At 35.3% G+C, this 24,660-nt stretch overlaps 2 protein-coding genes across 8 annotated transcripts in view; both read left to right on the forward strand.

Moving 5' to 3' along the window:
- Window positions 1–12: 12 nt before the first annotated feature.
- Window positions 13–20,437, forward strand: LOC125280644 (SAP30 binding protein). The gene is made up of 11 exons (XM_048211344.1): window positions 13–189; window positions 975–1,099; window positions 3,180–3,224; window positions 7,012–7,054; window positions 12,226–12,314; window positions 16,603–16,694; window positions 16,810–16,870; window positions 16,954–17,005; window positions 17,099–17,157; window positions 17,303–17,387; window positions 19,452–20,437. Exons 1-11 carry the CDS (start codon window positions 96–98, stop codon window positions 19,628–19,630), a joined length of 924 nt encoding a protein of 307 aa, XP_048067301.1. The 5' UTR covers window positions 13–95; the 3' UTR covers window positions 19,631–20,437.
- A 2,221-nt stretch (window positions 20,438–22,658) lies between these two features.
- The window catches only part of itgb4 (integrin, beta 4), a 36,715-nt gene continuing 34,713 nt past the window's right edge, over window positions 22,659–24,660 (forward strand). For 2 of the 7 annotated variants that reach the window (XM_048209238.1, XM_048209237.1), the window contains exon 1: window positions 22,661–22,940. The gene's annotated coding sequence lies outside the window, so the exon portion shown is untranslated. Of the gene's footprint in view, window positions 22,941–24,660 lie in introns of all 7 variants that reach the window. The other 5 variants (XM_048209236.1, XM_048209235.1, XM_048209239.1 and 2 more) reach the window with 5 other exon arrangements.

The following is a 24,660-nucleotide window of genomic DNA, read 5'->3' on the forward strand; positions in this document are numbered from 1 at the left end:
GCTTGCGTAATCTAGGCGACGCGCGTTACGGAAACGCCGAGCATGCGCAGACGGAATATAGACCGTAACGTCAACGTTGTGCGCCAGCGCTGAACATGGCGAGCAGTAAAAGAAATGCACTTCTCTCTTCACTAGCGGCTTATGGGGACGATTCAGAGCAGGATTCAGATCCAGACACAGATGATCAAGGTATAAGCTCTAATGAATGTTAGGAAAAGCTTTTAAACACTGGGAGTTTGTAACATTGATGGCTATGTTGTTGTGGTTGAGTTAACGTATGCCCCTCTGCAAATGACAGCGAACGACAAAATGCGGTGAATTAGACCGAATATTTATATGTAAAAAGCTTATATGGATAAATATATTATTGTTATGAGCTTAACCAGCTATTTCTCGATGGTTGGTTAGTAAGCGGGATTATTTTTACGATGAACACTTCCATGGAGGGCACTACGCATAAAGAGACTGTCCTATTTTATTGACTTAATGATAAAGATTGTTTTTTTTTTTAAACTATGTTCTTCTGGTACTTTATGTAACTTTATGATTGTGACGTTCATTGTAAATTGATGGTAATTTGGTGTTAACCTATACTGCCATCAAGAATATCTGATATTAACGTATTCTGGATTTACAGTACAATAACTAGTAACTATAGTAACGTTATATAGACTACCGTTGTAACTATATCCAATTAAACTCAAAATCATTTGTATTTGGTTCATCATTTGTTCCATGTGGCAAATCACTCCTGCTTTTATGTATTTATGAATTTTCTTATTCAGTTTCTCTCATTCTAATCTATATTATATAATGTTAATACATTTAATTGTTTGATTTTTAGATAATTTATGTATGATAATAAATCTGGTCGTATGTTGTAACTCCCCTTGATATCATGAGGAATGGAAGACATTGGTTCTTGTGAATATCTTGGCCAGTGGAACTGAAACTGGTTGCTTTTTGTTATGCAGAAGCAGAATCTCATGGTGGATTGGTGTCGGCTAGTTACGGAGTGGATGACGTGAGCCGTGTGGAAGAGGCAGAAGAGAAGCCCTCGGAAAATGAGGATAGTGATGAGGACAGCACTAGAAATTCGGTCAGTTTTCACCACATCTTTCAGTTTAGTGTTTGTCTAGAAGTGTCAGACCATTACATTCACATGGACTCCTATTCCTTAAAAATTATCCTTTACATTTTTAAAGGACCTTTTTTTTAAAAAAAAAAAAATTAATTATTATGAGGAGACCAGAGCCAATTGTAACAAAAGAAAATTGGTAACACTTTAATAAAAGATCTTATTTGTTAACATTAGTTAATGTTTTAACTAACATGTACTAACAATGAGCAAATTTTGTTACAGTATTTATCAATCTTTGTTAACGTTAGTTAATTGAAATACTGTCGTTCATTGTTTGTTCATGTTAGTGCACTAATGTTAACAAATACAACTTTTGATTTTAATAATGTATTGGTAAATGTTGAAATTAACATTAACAAAGATAAATAAATGCTGTAGATGTATTGTTCATTGTTAGTTCAAGTTAACTAAAGTAGTTAACTAATGTTAAAGGTGCCATAGAACGTGTTTTCAAAAGATGTAATATAAGTCTAAAGTGTCCCGTCCCCTGAATGTGTCTGTGAAGTTTCAGCTCAAAATACCCCATAGATTTTTTTAAATTAATTTTTTTAACTGCCTATTTTGGGGCATCATTAAATATGCGCCGATTCAGGCTACGGCCCCTTTAAATTCTCGTGCTCCACGCCCCCGAGCTTGCAGCTGCCTTAAACGGCATAAACAAAGTTCACACAGCTAATATAACCCTCAAAACAGACTGCAAGTGTTTAAAAAATGAAAATAACGACAGTCTTGTCTCGTGAATTCAGTAAGAAACGATGGTAACTTTAACCACATTTAACAGTACATTAGCAACATGCTAACGAAACATTTAGAAAGACAATTTACAAATATCACTAAAAATATCATGATATCATGGATCATGTCAGTTATTATTGCTCCATCTGGCATTTTTCGCTATTGTTCTTGCTTGCTTGCCTAGTCTGATGATTCAGCTGTGCACAACCAGACGTTAATACTGGCTGCCCTTGTTTAATGCCTTGAACATGGGCTGGCATATGCAAATATTGGGGTCATACATATTAATGATCCCGACTGTTACGTAACAGTCAGTGTTATGTTGAGATTCGCCTGTTCTTCGGAGGTCTTTTAAACAAATGAGATTTATATAAGAAGGAGGAAACAATGGTGTTTGAGACTCACTGTATGTCATTTCCATGTACTGAACTCTTGTTATTCAACTACGCCGAGGTAAATTCAATTTTTAATTCTAGGGCACCTTTAACTAATGAAACCTTATTGTAAAGTATTGCTGGAAATTGTAAGACTAAATTTTTTGCAAACAAAAATTAACACACTACTGAGATTACTTGATTATTCCACTTAATTTGAAATAATCAATTTTCCATTGTCCATTGTCCATTTATGTTATCTGTGTTATCAGTGTCATTAGTAGTAAATATAAACGTATAGATAATTATAATGTAGGCAAATTACCATTTGATTTAAATGCACATTATTCCTGACAGGTAATAGAATTAGTGCCATATAAAGGTTGGAAACTATTACATACTCTCTGACATGTTGTATTAAATTAAATTATTATTAAAATATAATTAGGTCATTTAATTAGCTTTTATACATGTGCCTTTAGGGAAGGAAAAAAAAAAACATTGCTTGTCTGCATCTTGAGACAAAACATTGACACTGACATATTTTAAGATATGTCAGTGCAAGTTGCTTTCAGTCAAGACAGCTCAAACATGCATTTTAGTCTAGGACTAGCATAAGCCTTGTCTGTGAAACTGGCATTCGAGTACTTTTGGCAAAATTTGCTTTTTATATCAAAGTAAATTTACTATTGCCCCTCTTCTGGTAATTTTAATTTATTTCCCCTAAATTCACCTCTGATTATTTGAATGATGCGGTTTCCCACGGTCTGTGTCATAATTACATTCATCAGAAAAAGTCTACAGTCAGAACTGAATTCCCAGTCATTTTCTGAAAACCATGGTTGAAACTTTGCATGCCTAAAGGGGGAGCTCTTGAATATGGTTTGTGGTAATGTGGCTTAGGTGACCCTGTTAATTTGTTTTCATAGGAAGAGGAGAAGTCGGACTCAGGGCGGACCCAAGATGATGTGAAGGTATTTGACCCCACCTAAATTCCCTGTTCAGGGTATCAAACTCAAAACACACCCTTCCTAAATTTACTGCAGTGTTATGATTGGTCTCAAACCTAGTAAAAACAGCATCACTCCTACTCAGGAACAACATGTGTGTTTGAACTTGCAGAGAAGGGTCTTATGAGAATAGTACAGCATGTCCTTAATTTTTTTTGCTTATTTATTGAACATCAGGTTTATGCACACTGCTCATGTACTTTTGCTGTACATTCATTTGAAATTTACAAAGCTGTTGTCAGTGTGTTTACAGTTTATAGATTCGACTGTTTTTTTTTACAAAAAAGTACTATGTTGGTACCTTGATATTTTTATGATATTTGATGATAATACCATGGTACGCAATGATAATTTTTTTTAATGGCCTGTATATGTAGAAACTGTCGTAACTAACATAACTGTATGTACACTACCATTCAAAAGTTTGGGACAGTAACATTTTTTTAAATGTTTTTATTTGATCGAAAATACAGTAAATGTATTCCTGTGATGGCAGAGCTGAATTTTCAGCATCATTACTTCAGTGTCACATGATCCTTCAGAAATTCTAATATGCTGATTTGCTGCTCAAGAAACATTTCTTATTATTATAAATGTTTAAAACAGCTGTTATGTAATATTTTTGTGTAAACTTTGTTTCAGGATTCTTTGATGAATAGTAAGTTCAATAGAACAGCATTTATTTGAAATGTATTGTGACAATGTAAACATACTGACTGTTCATTTAATACATCCTTGCAAAAAAAATTAAAATCTTACTGACCCCTAAACTTTTGAATGGTAGTGTATATGGTATTTACATGGTGCTTTCATGATAGAGTCCAGAAAAAACATTTATGTTTCTGTTTTATGAACAGCATTTCTCATTAATAGGGAGAATCTAAATTCCAAGTAATCTAAACGGAATTCAGATATGCAAAGCACTGCAGTGGCAAGTTATTTCATGCACTGAAATTACTTTTTCATAATAGTAGCTTGTGATGTTGCATAAATTTAGAGCCACACCCCAGAGAGAGAACGCTGTTCTTCATGATCACTAAATGATATAAGAGCTTCAAAACATGTTTTGTAATGAAATGATTAAATTATGATTGCTAAGTAATGACATTTTTCAACTGTAAGATTTGTAGTGCTTTTTCTCTTTATGTGGGTTCAATTCATTTTTGTCATTGAATGTTGTTCAAATGACTTTTCTCATTTACTCACACTCTTGATGTTCCAAACTCGCATGTTGTTTTTCATTACAGCCCAAAAAGGGGAATTATAAAGAATCTTTTTACAATTATTTTCCAATTTTATTAATTATTAAGTATTAATTATCCTTTGAAGGGCTAACTTGTCTGCTGCAGTGCAACTGGAGTACCACACTGTAATGCAGTACACTAGCATGCTTTCAATGGTGAAGCAGTAAAAGGACACAAGTAATTTATGGTCTAGGTTATTTTTCCTCAGCACCCTAAGAAAGTGCAGCCATTGCTGTGCATTTTGGATTATTTCCGAGGTGTTAGCAGACCAAGAGAGTTCGTCCGATATTTGGACTCCCAGGAACTTAAAGGTGTGGACCCTCTCCACACAATCTCCATTGATGTGAAGTGGGGCTGGTTCCACCCTGCTCCTCCTGAAGTCAAAAATAAACTGAAATGTTCAAAGACAAGTTATCAGAGCACCATATCACTAGTTTCTGGACTTCATCTCTATAGGCTGATTCATCATCTCCTGAGATGAGTCCAATCACTGTGGTGTCGTCAGCAAATTTAATGATTTTGTTGGTAGAATGAATGGAATTACAATCCACTGTGTACAAGGCGTACAGTAAAGGGCTCAGTACACACCCTTGTGGAGAGCCGGTGCTGAGCGTAATGATGGATGTGAGGGCCATCTTCACCATTTGTGGGCGATTTGTAAGGAAATCTTTGATCCGGGAACAGATGGAAAGGGAGAGGCCCAGTTCAGTCAGTTTATTGACTAAAATATCTGGTATCGTTGTATTGAACGCTGAGCTGTAATCCATGAAGAGCATTCTTACATAGGTCCCCTGCTGCTCAAGATGGTTAAGTGCAATGTTGATAGCATCCTCTGTAGACCGGTTTGGTCTATATGCAAACTGGTGTGGGTCAAGGGTGGAGGAAAGACTGGATTTGATGTGCTGTGAGATCAGTTTCTCAAAGCACTTAATGATAATTGGTGTTGGTGCAACCGGTCTGTAAGCATTCAAGTTATTTGTGGATGCGTTTTTTTTAGGAACAGGGATGATGATAGCTGATTTTAAACAGAGTGGGATGATGGCTGATGTCAGTGAAAGGTTAAAGATCTTTGTAAAGACCCCACCAAGCTGATTGGAACAGGCATGGAGTACTTTGCCAGATACTCCATCTGGGCCAGCAGCCTTCCTTGTGTTTATTGTTTTGAGCACTCGCCTCACCTGAAACGGCAGGTGCCAGAGGTTAGTGGAAGTGCTGAGAATGTGATGGGTTTCTTAACCTCAAAACAGGCAAAAAAAAAGTGGTCAAGTTCCTCAGCCAGTGTAGCATCAGCATAGAAAGTGCTGTGGTTATTGTTCTTATAATTGGTAATGTTTTGAATTCCTTGCCATACTCTTCTAGGAGTTTTGTCTGTGAGATGGTCTTCAGTTTTCCTTTTATAAGACTCTTTGGCGCGTTTGATACTTCTTGTTGTCCATGCAGACTTTAATATAAAACAAAACAGTTTCTGTGTATTGTTCCAGGTCCTGATGTTCAAATACCTCCCAGTCTGTTTGCTCAAAGCAGTCCTGCAATTGTGCAAGGACTCACTCAGGCCAAGTTTTTATGATCTTTGTGACCAACTTGCTTTTCCTCCTAATCGCTGGGAGAAGCAACAGTGAGGAGTGGTCTGATTTTCCCCAGATGGGTGAGGGAGGGAATGAAATGGCGAGGAGCAGGTCCATTAACCCATGGTCCTATTTCTGGGCTAATCTAAATAAAAAAGACCTCTTTTAAGCCAGACCCCCTGCCTCGATGGAGATGGATGGGTCCTTTTCTGTGTCTAACATTGTTTTGTCATAGTGGATTTTCAAGTGAAAGGACTGTTGTTAGGATTTGTGCTTTTGGCTACAAGAGATTCATCTCTCAGTGAGTCATCTGTTTCTCTCTGTGCTGTCCTAGACACATTTTCTACTTGGGCGCTTTTACAAGACGATTCTTCCATCTGCACATCCTGTTGCTGAGTGACTGTATCTGAGATTGTGTGAATAGAGGCCCAGTGTATTTTTCAGCCTAGTTTTATTATTCAGGGATTTTGCAGTTTGGTGCAGATTTCATCAAGCCTTGTTTTTTAAGCTTCCCAGGAGAGATATTTTGTGCTTTAAAAGCTACAGCAAAGGATTAAACCTATTCTCTTCTGAATAGCTTGTAGTGTATAAAGATATGTGTTAATAAACACTTATTGAACACTTCTTTTACTCTATATTTACTTAAATTGCAGTATTTTAAGAAAATACTGTTTATCTTTTGAATTTTTCATTGGTAGATTTTGGAGCTGACACAAGGGGGTGCTAACACTTTTGTTAAATCAACATGCAGGCACAGTTATTAGTTGTTGATAATGCCAAAATGGCCAAATATCATCTGATTAAATGGTTTTAACATTATATCTCTTGGTTTATCATAATTCATCTTATGTGGATGTACAAACTAACTTAAAAGCACTTACTAAATGAAATGATTTTCAGTTGATTTTCAATATGTGTGTTTGACCTTTTCTTCTATTACAGGATGTCCTGGAAGTGGAGGTTAAAGACCCCAATGAGCTTGTTGGTAAGTAACCAAAATTAATCAAACATTTACTCATCTTTGTTAAATATCTTTCTAAACTTTGCTTGAATATGGTAGAAAGGACTGATGTGTGTTTGTGCTTCGGCCAACATGGTGCAAGTGATTTGTCAGAAAGTTGCTTAGGTGTGTGTTTGTGTATCTTGGCCGTGCCCAGGAAATGAGTGATCCAGGTTGGATTGCTTCAGTTTTGTTTTATGGCAACTCTGTGTGATATTAGTTTGATGATAGTGAGACATCAGGATCGTCACTTTCTAAAGTCATCAATGGCATCTGATTTAGGACTGTCATTATATTTTGAAGGTTGATCAAGTAAGATGAATAAAAGGCTAAAAATCAATAGCATTTACAACAGAACATTAGCCAATTTGTAAAGCATGTAAATTGGAGTCCAAGTATTAAAGGTGCCATCGAACGTTTTTTTAAAAGTTGTAATATAAGTCTAAGGTGTCCCCTGAATGTGTCTGTGAAGTTTCAGCTCAAAATACCCCATAGATTTTTTTTTTTAAATAAATTTTTTTTTACTGCCTATTTTGAGGCATAATTAGAAATGCGCCGATTCGGGCTGCGGCTCCTTTAATTGCTCGCGCTGTCCGCCCCCTCCCGAGCTCTCGACTCTATCATTGCATAAACAAAGATCCAGACGTTAATACTGGCTGCCCTTGTCTAATGCCTTGAACATGAGCTGGCATATGCAAATATTGGGGGCGTGCATATTAATGATACCGACTCTTACGTAACAGTCGGTGTTATGTTGAGATTCGCCTGTTATTCGGAGGTCTTTTAAACAAATGAGATTTATATAAGGAGGAAACAATGGAGTTTGAGACTCACTGTATGTCATTTCCATGTACTGAACTCTTGTTATTCAAGTATGCCAAGGTAAATTCAATTTTCAATTCGATGGCACCTTTAAAAAAAAATGAATAAGCAAATTTAAACAAAAATATTTTTTACTTTAAAGCTGTTATGTGCAAATATGTGCCATTAGCAGGACTGAATGTAAAGGCTAAAATTATGAGTTTCCCCAACCACTGAAATAGGAAATTGTTTTAAAATATTGTCTGCTTTAATATCTATTTAATATTATTATTATTATTATTATTATTACAGCCTGATATAAAAGATGTTCACGCCATGTCATAATTACCGTAATCATGAGATTTCAACTTTAATTACAACTTGTAAACTGGAAATTTTCTGAGAGCTCCTACTTGTACCACCTGACTGCTGCACATTCGTTTAGGCATTGATAGTGCCATAGAAATACATAATTCCCAGTCTGGAGGACAGCTCAGGGTAAAATGTCATGTGTTGTCATCTCGAAATCACATGGCTTGAACACAGCAAAAATATAAAGAGAGAGTACAGTCTTCATGAAAACTTTGTAACGTGCAACATTATAAACAACGTAATACATGCAGCCCACACTGGAAGGTTGGGCCCCTAAACTTATGTATAAAAACTGTATTTATAATGCCACATATCTTTCTGATGCACTCTGATGCACTATTCTACTTTTACAATTGTAGGGAGTAAACAAGACATTTGGGCGAGTAACTGAACGTTCCACTTTGTCTTGTTTTTCTTCACATTAAAATGTGAAAAGATCAGAATAGAAAGGAAGGTCTTGCTGGAGACTCAAAGATTTGCTTTGTGGTTGGGAGACAGAAGATCTTTAGATTAGGCTCTAATTTTCCCTCCTTCCCTTTTTTGAGTCTTTCTGAGACTGGAGTTGGTGTATGGGCTTTGTGTGTGATGGTGCCACTTGTTTGGGTGGACACTGAGCTCTCAAGATGCCTAAGAAATGAGTCACTTACAGTCAACGCATGATTACTCTGATGGAGAGGAAATGACAAAAAAAGAGCAATGGGGAGAGATCTACTGCTCAAAAATTAGCTAAAATCACACTGCAATCAAATCAAGAATAAGAAACCAGGCTTAAGAGCAGCAGTGGGGATTTTAGGAGTTTTATAGAAGACCCCTGTCTTGCCAACATTCCTGTGTACACTTGCTGCCTGCTGCTACCACATTTACCCTAATCACACTGTAATTATCAAGACATGCGTGAATGCTTTATAAAACACAGCTTTTAGACCAACTACAGTTGAATCCATGACAGCCACAAATACAATCACAAAGGCCTGTAAATTGACAATTTTGTACCAAATTTTTTACATTTTCTAAGAAAATATGTGTTTGCCTTTGTTCTATGTAGCTGCCATGGTGTTGCTATGCAGTTGCTAATAGGGATGGGTAAAAAATATTGATTTCTTGATTTTTAATCGATTCTCATTTTGATCATCTAAAATATGATTTTTAAATTACCAAGAATAGATAATTTAGTCTATGCTGTTTTCAGTTGATGAATGAACAGCACATTGTAATGTACCTTCCATCCAATAAATCGCAATAACCTTTGTGCTTTTGTTACTTTTGATATGAAACAAAGTCTCAGATTTCAAGTTCTGTCCATTTTTATTTACGGAATTCAAACAATAAATACTCTTTAATGTGGTATGGCAGATCACTGTTGCCACCTCATATCAAGCGAAGCAGCAGCAAGAAGCGCTTGTGTCATAAACGGATCATCTCTTCCACTTTACTACTTGTTACAGCATGAAATAAACATGAATGAACATCAGAAGGTATGTTCAAAGAAACGGTACAACTTGCTGAAATCTGTATCATGTCTCAAATCACAAGCTGGCGAATCGAAATTGAATCAAATCATGAAATTTGTGTCAATACCCAGCCCTGGTTGCTTAGGTGTTCCTAGGTGGTTAGCTATATATATTGCAATAAACATCAGCAATCAATAGTTTTATATATACATTCTGTTGTTCACAATGCTTCATTGGATTGTAGTTCTTTCCCTCATTAAAGCCATTAAGTAGACAGCCTTCAAACATTTGTCTAATTTTTAAATACTTTTTTGTCAGATGTTGCTTCAAAATGTTTTTAATGTTGTTATTCACCTTTATAAGAATAGGAAATATCTTTCTAGAACCACTGAATAAGTGGTTCTAGAAAGACACTCTATATGACACAGGTTTCTTCTTAAATGTAAGTCTGTGGGACTTTTTTTCCTTTTTTAACATTTGCCAGGTGAAAAATGGCAAGTCTGATCACTTGTCCTAAAGCATGTCATCTTGAGAAGCTGCACAATTTGAGCTATCATTTATGTAGGAGTTATGTGTTGACTTTTAGTACTCAGGATTATGAGTTTCTAAATTCCCTGTAAGAGCAATAATAATAGTGAATGTGATTATTTTAAATTCTATCTGTGTATTATATTCTTTTCTGCTTCTTTCTCTTTAGAGCAGCTCTACAGGTGTGCATGATCTGTTTTGCCACAGGGTTGTTCTTAAATGTTGATTTTACGTAAGGCAGGTCTGGCTGAAAAATGCTTTTACCTTTACGATATTCCTACCTACCTCTGAAAATTTCCATCGCTAGAGGGCCTGTTTCTACATGTTTATGTCTGTGTGTGTGTCTGTGCATTGCTTTGGGAAGTGTGCCACATCTAGAGTGCCCCACCCAGCCTTTCCCTGCTTCTGTGTGTGTGTTTGTCATGTGTTTTAACAAATGGAGGCATGTTTTGGCCCACAGTCGCTGCCTCAGACCTGCCCAGAACAGCAGCCAGGGGGTGTGAGAGAGGCAGATGGGGGAGGAAGGGTGTGTGGGCTTGAGAAGAGAGGAGGTGAGGTGAAAGGGAATTCGGCAGTGGCCTGTTCCAACCAGTATGGTTTGAATAGTGTTCACTGCTGCATGTGTACGCAACCACAAATTCCATTTTCCCCTGTAATTCGCTCCAGAAATGTCTGACAAAGACTGCTGATAGACACTTCTAGTTTGAGGGAATAAAGAAAAAATACAAAAACACAGTTCTTGTGAATGCTTATGAAATTGTAGTAGTTCAGTGTCATTTTAAAAATGTGAAAATGAAATATAGCTTGAGGTTAAAGTTGCATACGGAATCCAGAATGTTTGTGTGTTTGGAAACTTCATGCCGCTGATGGGAGAAGGATATTCTTTGTTTTGTTTTTTTTATTTAAATGGTTTTTAGTATGTGCTCCCTTTTTAAGTTAACCATTTTCCTTTGCATGAAATATGTAACATTTTATATCAAAGAAAAATGATGTAACTGCACAACATATAAGCTTATCTAATTTTACAATTAACAACAGAGCCCAAACTATTAAATTCAGTTGCTATTTATTTTTAGATGTAATAATCAGCACTCAAAAAAAAAAAAAAAAAACGTAAATTGCACAAGGCACGTAAATTGCACACAAAACTTCTAAATCTAATAATAAATTTTTTTTTTTTTCAATTACTTTTGAAATATGATAATTTACATAGTTACTATCATAACTTGTTTCCATGACAAATTCAGTTAAACATATATTAAATAAAGACATTTATGCCATAATTTATTTACAGGTAAAGTAAATATAAAGAAAATACAAGCTAATATAGTGCATATATTTTAGTGAAATTCTCCCCTATAGAGTTCATTTTTCTAGTGAACTAACATGCTGTGGACACTAAATGACTTCCCTGAGGTAAATGTAATGCTACATGAAATATTATTCTCAAGCTGTTTTATTGATGTCTTTCCACGGTTGAAAGACTGGTTGAGAGATTACACGTAAACGTATCTATGTTCTTCTTCAGCACTTTTTCTTGTTGTGGCGGTTAGCAAACAGCATTGCATTACCACTTGCGCCCCCTTCTGGATTGGAGTGTGAATTGCCTGTGACTGACTGTATTCATCGTCTGACTGTATGCACCGAACCATGATGGTTTGGGACAAATACATGTAATGTTACACTCTTAAAACAAACAAATAAATATACAAATATACACATACATACACTATATGCATACAAAGACGACCCAGAACACTTTAGCAACATGTTAAAAACAACAACATACTTGGCAACTGTATGGCAACGCCCTGGCATCATAGCAGAGGGTTTGCATAGGCAACCACACCTATGTTTTCTTGAGAAAATGTTGTTTGTTTTTTTTATGAGCGTATGACTTACTGTAATTACTCTGTTGCAGCATATCTGTTTATGCTGTAAGGTAAATTACGATATATGTGTATTTACTGTCTTCAAATTATAATTGTTTTCTCTTATTTACAGCACAGTTTTCGGAGAAGGTTCGGAACATGTCTCCTGACGAGATCAGAATTCCTCCTGAACCTGCCGGGCGTTGTTCCAGTCATCTGCAGGTGAGATTGTTGCTCTGTTCTATTTGAGATGTTCTTGACTTGCTGCCATGGGGTCCAGTGAGAGAAATCTTTACAGCACTTGTTTTTGATGGATGCTAGTCTCAGCAGCTATCACATGGCTTGTCTGCTGACCATTCACAGGCTTATGCATATTGCACAAACAATTGACTAGAGTAGGCCAAAATCAATTCTAATCTGATTGGTTGGCTGCTGTGCAATTTCCAGGAGTCACATCTATACACGAAGAGCTGTGTTAAAGACTGCTGCGCTGATCACGTGTTTGTGAGGTCCTTTTAGTAATAAATGAGATCCCTTGTGAAAAATCAGAATGTAACCAATGACTTTTGGACATACGGAATTTTTGACAGCAGTCAACACATATTTTTTCACTCATTTTTTGTTTTTAGTTGATTCTTTTGTGGAAATTGTTGCATGATTATTTGAATGAGCGCTTATTGACTTTGATGATAGACTGCTGTACAATAATTTCAATTTTGTACATAAACTTAACGTTAAAAAGTAGATGGTCAATTTAAATATCAGTCACATGGCCTCTTCTGTAACACTTTACAATAAGGTCTCATTTGTTAACATGAACTAACAATGAACAGTTCTTCTATAGCATTTATTGATCATAGGTAAAGGTAATTTCAACATTATACTAATGCATTTTTAAAATAAAAGGTGGTGTCTGTTAACATTAGATAATGCACTGTGAACTAACATAAACAATCATATTTTTATTATCTAATATTAACAAAAAATAATATTGCTCATTGTTAGTTCAGGGTGTGTATGCTACGAAGTAGACCTGACTTTATGCCAGTAGTATTATCATGCTGAAAGAGAGTATTTAGGTCATCATCAGTATAAAGTTACTTTTATTTGCTTAAATACTTTAGTTAACCCAGATATTAGATACACTAAAAGCATAAAAAAAATTAATTACTTCTTCAAATAAAATAAACATAACTTAAACAAAATATATATACAAACCCGATTCCAAAAAAAGTTGGGACACTGTACAAATTGTGAATAAAAAAAGGAATGCAATAATTTACAAATCTCATAAACTTATATTTTATTCACAATAGAATATAGATAACATATCAAATGTTGAAAGTGAGACATTTTGAAATGTCATGCCAAATATTGGCTCATTTTGGATTTCATGAGAGCTACACATTCCAGAAAAGTTGGGACAGGTAGCAATAAGAGGTCGGAAAAGTTAAATGTCCATATAACGAACAGCTGGAGGACCAATTTGCAACTTATTAGGTCAATTTGCAACATGATTGGGTATAAAAAGAGCCTCTCAGAGTGGCAGTGTCTCTCAGAAGTCAAGATGGGCAGAGGATCACCAATTCCCCCAATGCTGTGGCGAAAAATAGTGAAGCAATATCAGAAAGGAGTTTCTCAGAGAAAAATTGCAAAGAGTTTGAAGTTATCATCATCTACAGTGTATAACATCGTCCAAAGATTATACTGGATGCCCGTGATCTTCGGGCCCTTAGACGGCACTGCATCACATACAGGAATGCTACTGTAATGGAAATCACAACATGGGCTCAGGAATACTTCCAGAAAACATTGTCGGTGAACACAATCCACCGTGCCATTCGCCGTTGCCGGCTAAAACTCTATAGGTCAAAAAAGAAGCCATATCTAAACATGATCCAGAAGCGCAGGCGTTTTCCCTGGGCCAAGGCTCACTTAAAATGGACTGTGGCAAAGTGGAAAACTGTTCTGTGGTCAGACAAATCAAAATTTGAAGTTCTTTTTGGAAAACTGGGACGCCATGTCAACCGGACTAAAGAGGACAAGGACAACCCAAGTTGTTATCAGCGCTCAGTTCAGAAGCCTGCATCTCTGATGGTATGGGGTTGCATGGGCAGCTTACACATCTGGAAAGGCACCATCAATGCTGAAAGGTATATCCAAGTTCTAGAACAACATATGCTCCCATCCAGACGTCTTCTCTTACAGGGAAGACCTTGCATTTTCCAACATGACAATGCCAGACCACATACTGCATCAATTACAACATCATGGCTGTGTAGAAGAAGGATCCGGGTACTGAAATGGCCAGCCTGCAGTCCAGATCTTTCACTCATAGAAAACATTTGGCACATCATAAAGAGGAAGATGCGACAAAGAAGACCTAAGACAGTTGAGCAACTAGAAGCCTGTATTGGACAAGAATGGGACAACATTCCTATTCCTAAACTTGAGCAACTTGTCTCCTCAGTCCCCAGACGTTTGCAGACTGTTATAAAAAGAAGAGGGGATGCCACACAGTGGTAAACATGGCCTTGTCACAACTTTTTTGAGATGTTGATGCCATGAAATTTATTCGGGACAATATTTTTCCCTTAAAATGATACATTTTCTCAGTTTAAACATTTGATATGTCATCTATGTTGTATTCTGAATAAAATATTGAAATTTGAAACTTCCACGTCATCGCATTCTGTTTTTATTCACAATTTGTACAGTGTCCCAACTTTTTTGGAATCGGGTTTGTATATAAAAAAGATTTAATTTCAGCTATTTGCCATGAAAAACCCTGAACCACAAAACCAATCATAAGGGTCGATATTTTGAAATTGAGATTTATACATCATCTGAAAGCTAATAAATAAGCTTTCCGTTGCTGTGTGATTTGTTAGGATATGACAATATTTGGCCAAGATACTATTTGAAAATCTGGAATCTGCGGGTGCAAAATCAAAATATTGAGAAAATCACCTTTAAAGTCCTTAGCAACACATATCCACTCACAAATATAATTTTTTTGATATTAACAGTAGTAAATTTACAAAATATCATCATGGAACATGATCTTTACTTAATATCCTAATGATTTTTAGCATAAAAGAAAAATCTATAATTTTGACCCATTCAATGCATTGTTGGCTATTGCTACAAATACACCTGTGTGACTTATGACTGGTTTTGTGGTCCAGGGTCACATTTAGTTTAACCTTGATGTACTAAAATGACTAAAACTTATAAATTATATAGACTTACAGTATATAAAAAATGATTAATAAAACTGACAAAATGCACAACAAAATTATTAAAAATTTAACGAAAATTAAAACGAAAACAGAAAATATAAAAATAAAAACTAATTTGTAGTAGTATTGATTGAAAATTATAATAGTATCTTAATTAAATTAAAATAACACTGGCTAAAACAATACAGACTGTTCATGCTAATAAACAGTGTTTTTTTGTTTTGTTTTTTCCCCTCCGTATATCAGCTGAAAAACATTCTCTCAGCAGCTCTGTTTTGGTTGGACTGCTACTCCTTGTCAACAGTCATAAAGAGAGAGAGAGAGATCATATAAGTTCTTTGTTTTAGTTCTTGGCAATCTCTTTAGACCACATGTTCATGATCCTGGCTGGCATGTTTTATCTCAAGGTGTGGCGTGGGGGGGTGGGGTGTTAAGGGGGTGGAAGGTTGTGGGTGTCGGTCTTTCAGGTGTTTTGCCTCACCTGGGGGTAAGGACTGGCATTTCACCCTAAATCATGCAACTTGCATGCTGTCAGCACATGTCTAGGGGTGTGATCATTTAAGGTCAGTGATTTCAAAACCATGTTGATTCTAAGGTCATATTTAAACCCATTTCTTTAGAAGAATGTGGTTTGTGAATATTAATTCATATCTCCATTGTAAAATTCTTATTAATCGTACCATTTCCTGTTGTAGCTCTGTCTCTCGTGAGCTGTTGGGGCAGGTGTACACGGGTGTGGTTTTCACACTTGGTATCGTACAGCCAAGTACTGATAGATGGGCTGTGCTTTTCACGTCATGATGAATATCCTGTCCTTGTGGCTATGCTTTTATCGCTGCTCAGACATGATCCTCATTCCCTTATACACCTCACTTGGTCTTCCTGCTAAACTTCTTGTAGTACATTTTGTACAAATTAAGTAAGATCAGTGTCTTAACTATCAACAAAGGACTTTTCAATTTATTTGACTTCTTGGAATGTGAAGGAAAACTGAAAATGGCACATCTCCAAGTGCTTCTTGGAGTCCGGTTGTCAAAAATCACCCTCTAGTTCTAGAAACTCAGAGTCACACAAAGACTTTATTCATTCTTAGTGTCTCACAACACTTGGAGCAAAGAAGCAGTATTTTCCTTGTTTTGTAGTGCACATTTTACATCAACTAGCATAAAAACGAGACAATTTGTTAATCTAACAAGTTCATACGTGGACGTAATATCAATTGGAAAAATGATTTGAAAATAGGACTCTCGTACCTTTTCTGTTTGCAGGAAAAGATCTTTAAGCTTTACGAGCGGAAGCTTCATGGAGACTTTGATACAAACAGCCATATTCAAAAGAAGAAAGAGTTTCGCAACCCAAGGTCTGGAGATAACAAGTGCTAATGACCCACCATGCACCAGACATAACCTGAAGCAGATTATATTTTGATACTGTTTTATTTGTTTGCAACCTAACCATGTGTTTGTGTTTTATAGTATTTATGAGAAGCTAATCCAGTTCTGTGGAATTGACGAACTTGGAACCAATTATCCAAAAGTATGTAATGCTTACCTGTTTATACCATGTAAACACACATTCTGTTTTGTAAAACATAACTTTTTGTGTTTACTTCTTTATAGGATATGTTTGACCCCCATGGCTGGTCAGAGGATTCGTATTATGAGGCACTGGGTATGTTTTGCTTGAAATTAGATTTGACATTTCAACTCATATGGATTAAATTGACTACATTTGTTAACCATTTGTGTGTTGTCCTCTCCAAAGCCAAAGCTCAGAAGGCAGAGATGGACAAGCTGGAAAAAGCCAAAAAGGAAAAGACCAAGGTTAAAACCCTGAGGCACTCCACCTATTATTTATTTTATTTTTTTATTTTTAAATTATAATTAAAAAGTTTGTTTGTTCTGTATGGGCCAAAACCTCACTGATGGTTACAATGTTTTTTATTTTATTTTACCCATATGTCTTTAGATTGAGTTTGTGACGGGCACCAAAAAAGGCACCGCTACTAATGCAGCAGCTCTGGCCACAAACACAACAACTGCCTCATCCACAGGTACAATGCATGATTTAGTGTTTGATGCAAAAATGAGGGCTTTAAAATTTTAAAGTGAGGAAATTGCAACATAAATATTCTGTAGTTCTATTATATTAGTTATAATAGTTCTAGTGCTGTCAAAAAGTTATGTTTACATAATATATGTGTACTGTGTATAATTTTTATATATATGTATATATATATATATATATATATATATATATATATATATATATATATATATATATATATATATATATATATATATATATATATATATATATATATATATATCAGTGTTGGGGAAAGTTACTTTTAAAAGTAATGCATTACAATATTGCGTTACTCCCTAAAAAAGTAACTAATTGCGTTACTTCGTTAGTTTTTATGAAAAGTAATGCATTACTTTTGCGTTACTTTTTCTCACCGGGGCTAGACTTGTTTGTTTTTTAATAACAACAAAAAAGTTGTATTTTCGGAAAAAAGGCCCTTTCACACCAAAAGTGAAATCAGTAAGCCTCAGGCTGAAGGAAAAGCATATTTACACCTGTACAGTAGAGGGCGCAGCTCAAACAAACCTTTCAGCTGTGCTGCCATTCTGGATTTAGGAAGAATAGGATACAGGAGAAGGAAGTTCTAGTTCTTATTTCTAAATCAAATCTAAAGTATGTTTTGCTTATTAGTATGGTTGAATTAGGCATATTGAAGGTCAGCAGCAAAGACATTGGTTAATAATTGAGATTAAATACATAAAGTATATTTGTGTAATTTAATATAGTTAATTATTACAGGTTTGCAAAAATTCTGAGATTGCATTTCACTGTTTTTATTCATTTTGAGGAATACTGAATGTTTTAGTGCAAGTGAGATGAGCAAATGTATGTTCACATTTAGTCTAGAACTACAATAACCATCATGCTTACACAGCGCACACAACACCCTCTGCACTTTATTTCTCTCAACATGGGGACATGTCAGTCAATAAATGTGAAAAAGTAACTTGCATTACTTAATTGAAAAAGTAACTAGTGCTTTACTAGTTACTTGAAAAAGTAATCTGATTACGTAACTTAAGTTACTTGTAATGCGTTACCCCCAACACTGTATGTGTATGTGTGTGTGTGTATATGTGTATATATATAAGATTTGACAACTAGTATTGTTGAAAAAAATATTCCTAAGGAAAAAAAAAAGGTTTTCTCTATGTAAATTTATCCTATTTATCAAATTATTTATTTCAAGTGTGAAAATACCCATAGGTTTCAGGCTTTACAAATATAATATAAAATAATATGCTTTTTTCCAATTATTCAGCTTTTATAAAAGATTAGATCAGTCAGTATATTTCTTTAGTCATAGTGTGTCGCCACTTTGACAATAGATGCATAAGCCATTTCTAATTTCTTTATCATGAAATGAAATGCATATGTTTATAGGGATGTCAATATAGGGCTGTCAATTATTTTGGTAAGGGAGTAATCGGTAATTTTTTTTTAAATAGATCTAAGTGAACAATCACCTTTTTAAAATGACTTAAAAGCATAGTCAAGTCAAGTCAAGTCAAATTTATTTATATAGCGCTTTTTACATTTTGTAATTGTTTCAAAGCAGCTTTACATATTAGGAGCACAGAAAAAAGAGAAATGGTTAAAAATAAGCTGTACAAGCAAGCGTGGTAATATGTAACATATACAAGATGGTGCTACATTAAGCCAATGTCGGCTGACTCCCAGGGGTGGAAAAAACCCCCTAGGAGAAAAACCCAGCGTGCTAACACTGGGAAAAAAGTCCTAGGAGGGAAAAAAACCCCTTGGAAGATATATATAATATATGTAAATGGATATGGAGATCAAAATCTGAATTATACATTTTTATTATAGAGATTAAAAATAGATTATATATAAATATATGTAAGCGGATACGGAGATTTAAAAATCTGATAAAATAGATATAATATTTTTATTATATCTATTAAAAATAGATATAATAACAAAGGACAATGAATAATTGTTCAAATAAAGTATCAAAAGCAAGTAGTCATATGGTTTTATTGAATTAAACCTATGTTCTATGACCCTTCAGATGCCCAGAAGAGGAAGAGCAAGTGGGACTCAGCAGTGCCAGTGTCCCTGGCACAACCCGCCCTCCTCACCACCACTGCCACCCTCCCTGGAGTCGTCTCTGTGACCACAACAGCCAGCGGCACCAAGACCACAGTCATCTCAGCAGTGGGAACCATTCTCAAAAAAGCTAAGCAATGACACGAAGAATGTGACAGGAAAAAAAAAGACCGGAAATTTCCCTTCAGTTTGCCAGATTGATAGTCAATGGCAGTGCCACATGTAAACATAACAAGTCCTGCTGTTTTACTTGAGCAACAGTTGGCTTCAACTGTTTGGCAGCTGGAATAGATGGTCTTTATCTCATTTTCAGAAAGAGAACATTTTGGATATACAGTATCATCATAACGGCATAATTATACCAGACGTGTTCAACTTTGACTAGCTATTTCAAATACATTCATCTGATGGTTCATGCTTTTTTTTTTTTTTTTGTATTTAAACTTCTTGGTTGTTTGCTCAGATGTTTTCCATTGAATTCATGTATGTAAAAACTATCCTGCAGCTGTCATACATTGCAAGCCACCTGAACTTTCATGTCCAACATATGAAAAAGATCAAACCTACAATAATTTGAGTCATTTTTTCTTTTCGTTTTGTTTTTCCTTTTAATAATCATTCATTGTTTGATAGAAGTCCAGTCAGGTTTGCTTACTATCTGTCTCCATTTTCATGTTTTGGATAGGTCACATCTCAGAACACCAATTAAACATCACTGGAGTATTCATTCGGTATCTTATTAATTTCAAGTATCATACAGACCGAAGGGGGTCTTATAATTTGGTGAAAGTTCATTTTTACTTTTTTTCCTGTCATTTCTATCTTTTTTTTTTATTTCATTTTAGCAATGCAAGTAGGTATTTTTTAAAACATGTATATATTAAAATGACTGTGGCTTCTCTGTAGCTCAGCAGTGTAAAAATAAAAGTTTTTTTGTATCATTGCAAAGCTGTTGAATTTTTTAAAACAATGCTTTCTGTGTTTAATTCAAATCTGCAAGGATCTGCCTCCGGGATGAAGAAACAGATGTAGCAATGTAATGTCAGGTAGTACTGAAGAACTTTGTTTTGGATGAGGAATGTGTTTTTGGGTTCTGAAATTGGAAGATGGTGTGCATTTACTAGATGGATTGCTGATTTATATTCACGAGGTACCTTTTCCATTCTGAACTTGAGCCATCCAAACTTGCGTTCGAGCTTAGAAATCCTGGGCAATGAGATTATTTTCTGGCACTTTCCTTTGAACACATTTAAAACATATTTAAAACCTTCTGCTGAGAATGTGGTCATACAGCGGCAGCCTAGTGGTTAAATATCAATCAATAGGTTGTGGGTTCAAACCTACTACCCTTGATCTAGACACTTTACTCAAAGTGGACTTTTCTTTTGGATAAAACCTAACGGAAATGATCAAATTAGTAATTGGTGTTATATTAGAACAAATTATTTATGTTCATTTCTTTTTTTTAACCTGGAAAATGGTTAACTTACACTACCGGTACAACATAGTTATTTATTTGTAAAAAAAAACATTAGGCTATTTGAAGTAGCCTAATGTAAAAGTTTTTATTTTCACTTTTGATCAATTTAATTCATCCTTGAAGAATAAAAGTTTTAATTTCTTTAAAAAACAATCTTTCTCACCTGAAACTTTTCACGGTTGTGTATTCCCCAGTTTAGCCTAGCCTCAACTTAACCATAATATGTTGGGTTTTTTTTTTTTTTTTCATCATTGCTATTATAACCTCATCAAAACACATTATAAATGCTTTCTTCTAATTTCAATTGATTAGCAGACATTCTGAAATATAATTAATTGCATTTGTTTTTTCTTATTCTCATTTCTTCCTGCCTAAAGGAAAGCAAATTCTGATGGCACATCTTACCCCACCCTCTCCTATTGACCTGTAAAACTGATTTTTGATCAAATGCAAGGCTTTATGGTTGTATCAAAATTTTTTTTTTTTTTTTTTTTTAATTATTTGATTTTTGCATGGCCCCAGGTAAATCGGTTGACGCACAGGTGTGAGTTTGCCAGCTGAGATTGAGAGATTGCGCGAGTGCAGTATGTGCTGACTGTGCGTCAGGGTGACTCAAATTGAAGACACACCCTGAACAGGCCCTGACTCCACTGATCTACCCTTAAATCCAGCCATGAAGGATTACTCATGCAGTGTGCATAATTATAATGTTGTTACCAAGTATTTAAACATACATAGTGATTCAGTGATTAAACCTGAACATTTTTTTTAACCTTCCTGTATTACTATTGTGAGAGCTAGTAATTCAATTCTACCCACTTAAGTCGTATGTTTTTGCCAATATCATAAACCCATACCAGATTTTTTTTTCTTTTTTTTTTTCAAATATATATTTATTTTCAAAAAGCAAGTAGAACATAGGGGGGAGGGGTGTTGGATCATAAATGTAGGTAGAACATATGAACTCACAATTTCATATTGAACATGTTGCTAATTTGTTTGGTTTGTAAGATCCCAGTATGCATCATGGCATTAAATAAATTACAGAAATGATTCTAGTATTAGATTGCTGTTTGCTGGCTTTATGTTGGTGTTTTTTGTCATTACAGTTAATTATTTGTTGTTTTTATAATTATTATTTGATTGGTTAACAGTATTAAGATTTGTGAGTTACATTATATATACAGAGAAACTATTCTCTTATTCTCACAAAGACTGCATTTAATTGATAAAAAATACAGTAAAACAAATAATATTACTGTTTAAAATAACTATTTAACTAATGCAATTAATACATGTGATGCAAAGCTGAATTTTCAGCATCATTACTCCAGTCTTCAGTGTCACATGATCCTTCAGAAATCATTCTAATATGCTGATTTGCTGCTCAAGAAACATTATTATTATCAATGTTGGGAACAATTGTGCTGCTAAGTATTTGAATTCTTTGATGAACAACATGTATGTGAAATAGATACGTTTTGAAGGGTATATATGCCTATATATTAATGTCTGTGAGACCATGTATCTCACTCAGAGGACATACTGGACTTTTGTGATGTGTAATTGGATAATATAAACTTTTTTTTTTTTTTTTTGGCTGGGTCATAGCCTAGCATTTTGCTCGTTGGAGTCTGACTCTTCTGAGTTGTTACTTTTTGGTCTGTTTTCAAAGACACTGCTAGCTAGCCGTTTTCATTTGTCCAGGCTGATTACAAATAACAAAAGAAAGTAATAAATTCAGAGTGAATCTTTTGTCATGTAAATGATGGGGCCGTTTGCCTCGCGCTTGCCAAAAATGTGCGTAATGCAGTCCAGGGCGTTTGCAAGTGCAAGGAAATGTGAATTTATAAAAGCATGAATGTTTATGATACATATTTGAGCTGACTCGGAACGCGCCAATGATGCCCACAGATGTTTTCTAGGAGCTCGATGAGTTTTGACTGAGCGGAGTAGCTACTCTTTGAAGAGGTGAGTTAAATTTACTTTTGTTTGAGCAAATTATGCTCGTGTTGAGTATTGTAAGTGTTATAAAACTACTGCAAAATTGTTTGCAGAAGTTAAGTGCTTCAAGGGTGGTCGGATTTGCCAAGGGAAATCCTGAGAGAAACGTTTGTGACCGCTGAGGGGGAAAACAATATTTGTTGTGTTTGTGTAATGTGGTATAATATGTATTTATGAAACGTATGCTTTGGTTTCAAAGGCTGAATGATACATACAACCTGCTATTACCGTTGTAAACACGAGTTACCTTTGTTTTACTATATTGTTACTACAAAAACAACAACAACTGGTAAATTGGTATTAGTCACCACTGTCGTCAGCAATAGAAATTAAACAATGGCTATTCTGAGAGCTTATTACACTTGCGTGTGTTTTTTTCTTTTCTTTTATAAATGTATAAATCCTATATTTTTTATATATAAAAAATCATTTTGGTGAGCGAGAGAGCCTGATGTGTTTGATAAACATTATTTTAACAGATCCCATATTATTATTAGTTAAATCAGCAACAATAACAGTGACCATAATGATTTTTTTTTTTTTTTTTTTTTTGGTGGAGAAGGGAAATCCTGAGAGGGATGCTCTTGACTGCTAAGGAGGAAAACAATATTTATTTTGGAAATTGTGTCAGAAATTGGCAGAAGATATAGCAATAAAACATGTTTTGTTTTTTGTTCCAAGTACAAAAATGTAGGCTACACACGATTTACAAGCAAACCTGTAATATTTGGTAGGCAGTTTATTGCCCCTTTCAACTGATTAATTTGTATCTTTGTGCAAATTATCCAAGGGAAACATTCAAGCATGTGAGGAAATGCACTTGGAACTTCTTTTGATGTCCGGCAGTCAGAAATGGCAATAACAGCTCAGGTTTTCCACAGGTCATCCCCGAGGGAGAGCTGTACCACACACATCCCTTTCTAACGTTTCACTGAGTGCCAGGCAGTCTGATTGTTACTTGGGGAAGGACACACCTTGTTTCTGACTCATTGTGTGTTTAGTGTTATGCATCTGCCCTGCGGGAATGTGGTTCCCATGATTTCTCGTTGCCATGGTTTGTCTGTGTGTTTTTACAGAGTGTTTTCGGCTTGTGAATTTAGTAAGCGGTAGAATGAATAATTGACACCTGGTCTGTCTATGTATCATGCATCGGTATCTATCGGTGTCTACTCTACATATCTATCTGTCTGTCTGTCTGTCTATTATCTCTTTATGACCATCCATCCATCCATTTACTGCATGTCTATCTCTCAAACTATCTATCTGTCTATCTATCATAGATAGATAGATAGATCTATCCGTCCGTCCGTCCATCCATCCATCCATCCATCTATCCATTTACTGCATGTCTATCTCTCAAACTATCTATCTATCTATCTATCTATCTATCTATCTATCTATCTGTCTGTCTGTCTGTCTGTCTTCATCTATCTCTCAAATTGTCCATCCATCCATCCATCCATCCATTTACTGCATGTCTATCTCTCAAATTATCTATCTATCTATCTATCTATCTATCTATCTATCTATCTATCTATCAAATTGTCTGTCCATCCATCCATCCATCCATCCATCTTTTTACTGCATGTCTGTCTCTCAAATTGTCCATCCATCCATCCATCCATCCATCTTTTTACTGCATGTCTGTCTCTCAAATTGTCCATCCATCCATCCATCCATCCATCCA

This window comes from Megalobrama amblycephala, linkage group LG12, assembly GCF_018812025.1.
Source record: "Megalobrama amblycephala isolate DHTTF-2021 linkage group LG12, ASM1881202v1, whole genome shotgun sequence".
Lineage (NCBI taxonomy): Eukaryota > Metazoa > Chordata > Actinopteri > Cypriniformes > Xenocyprididae > Megalobrama > Megalobrama amblycephala.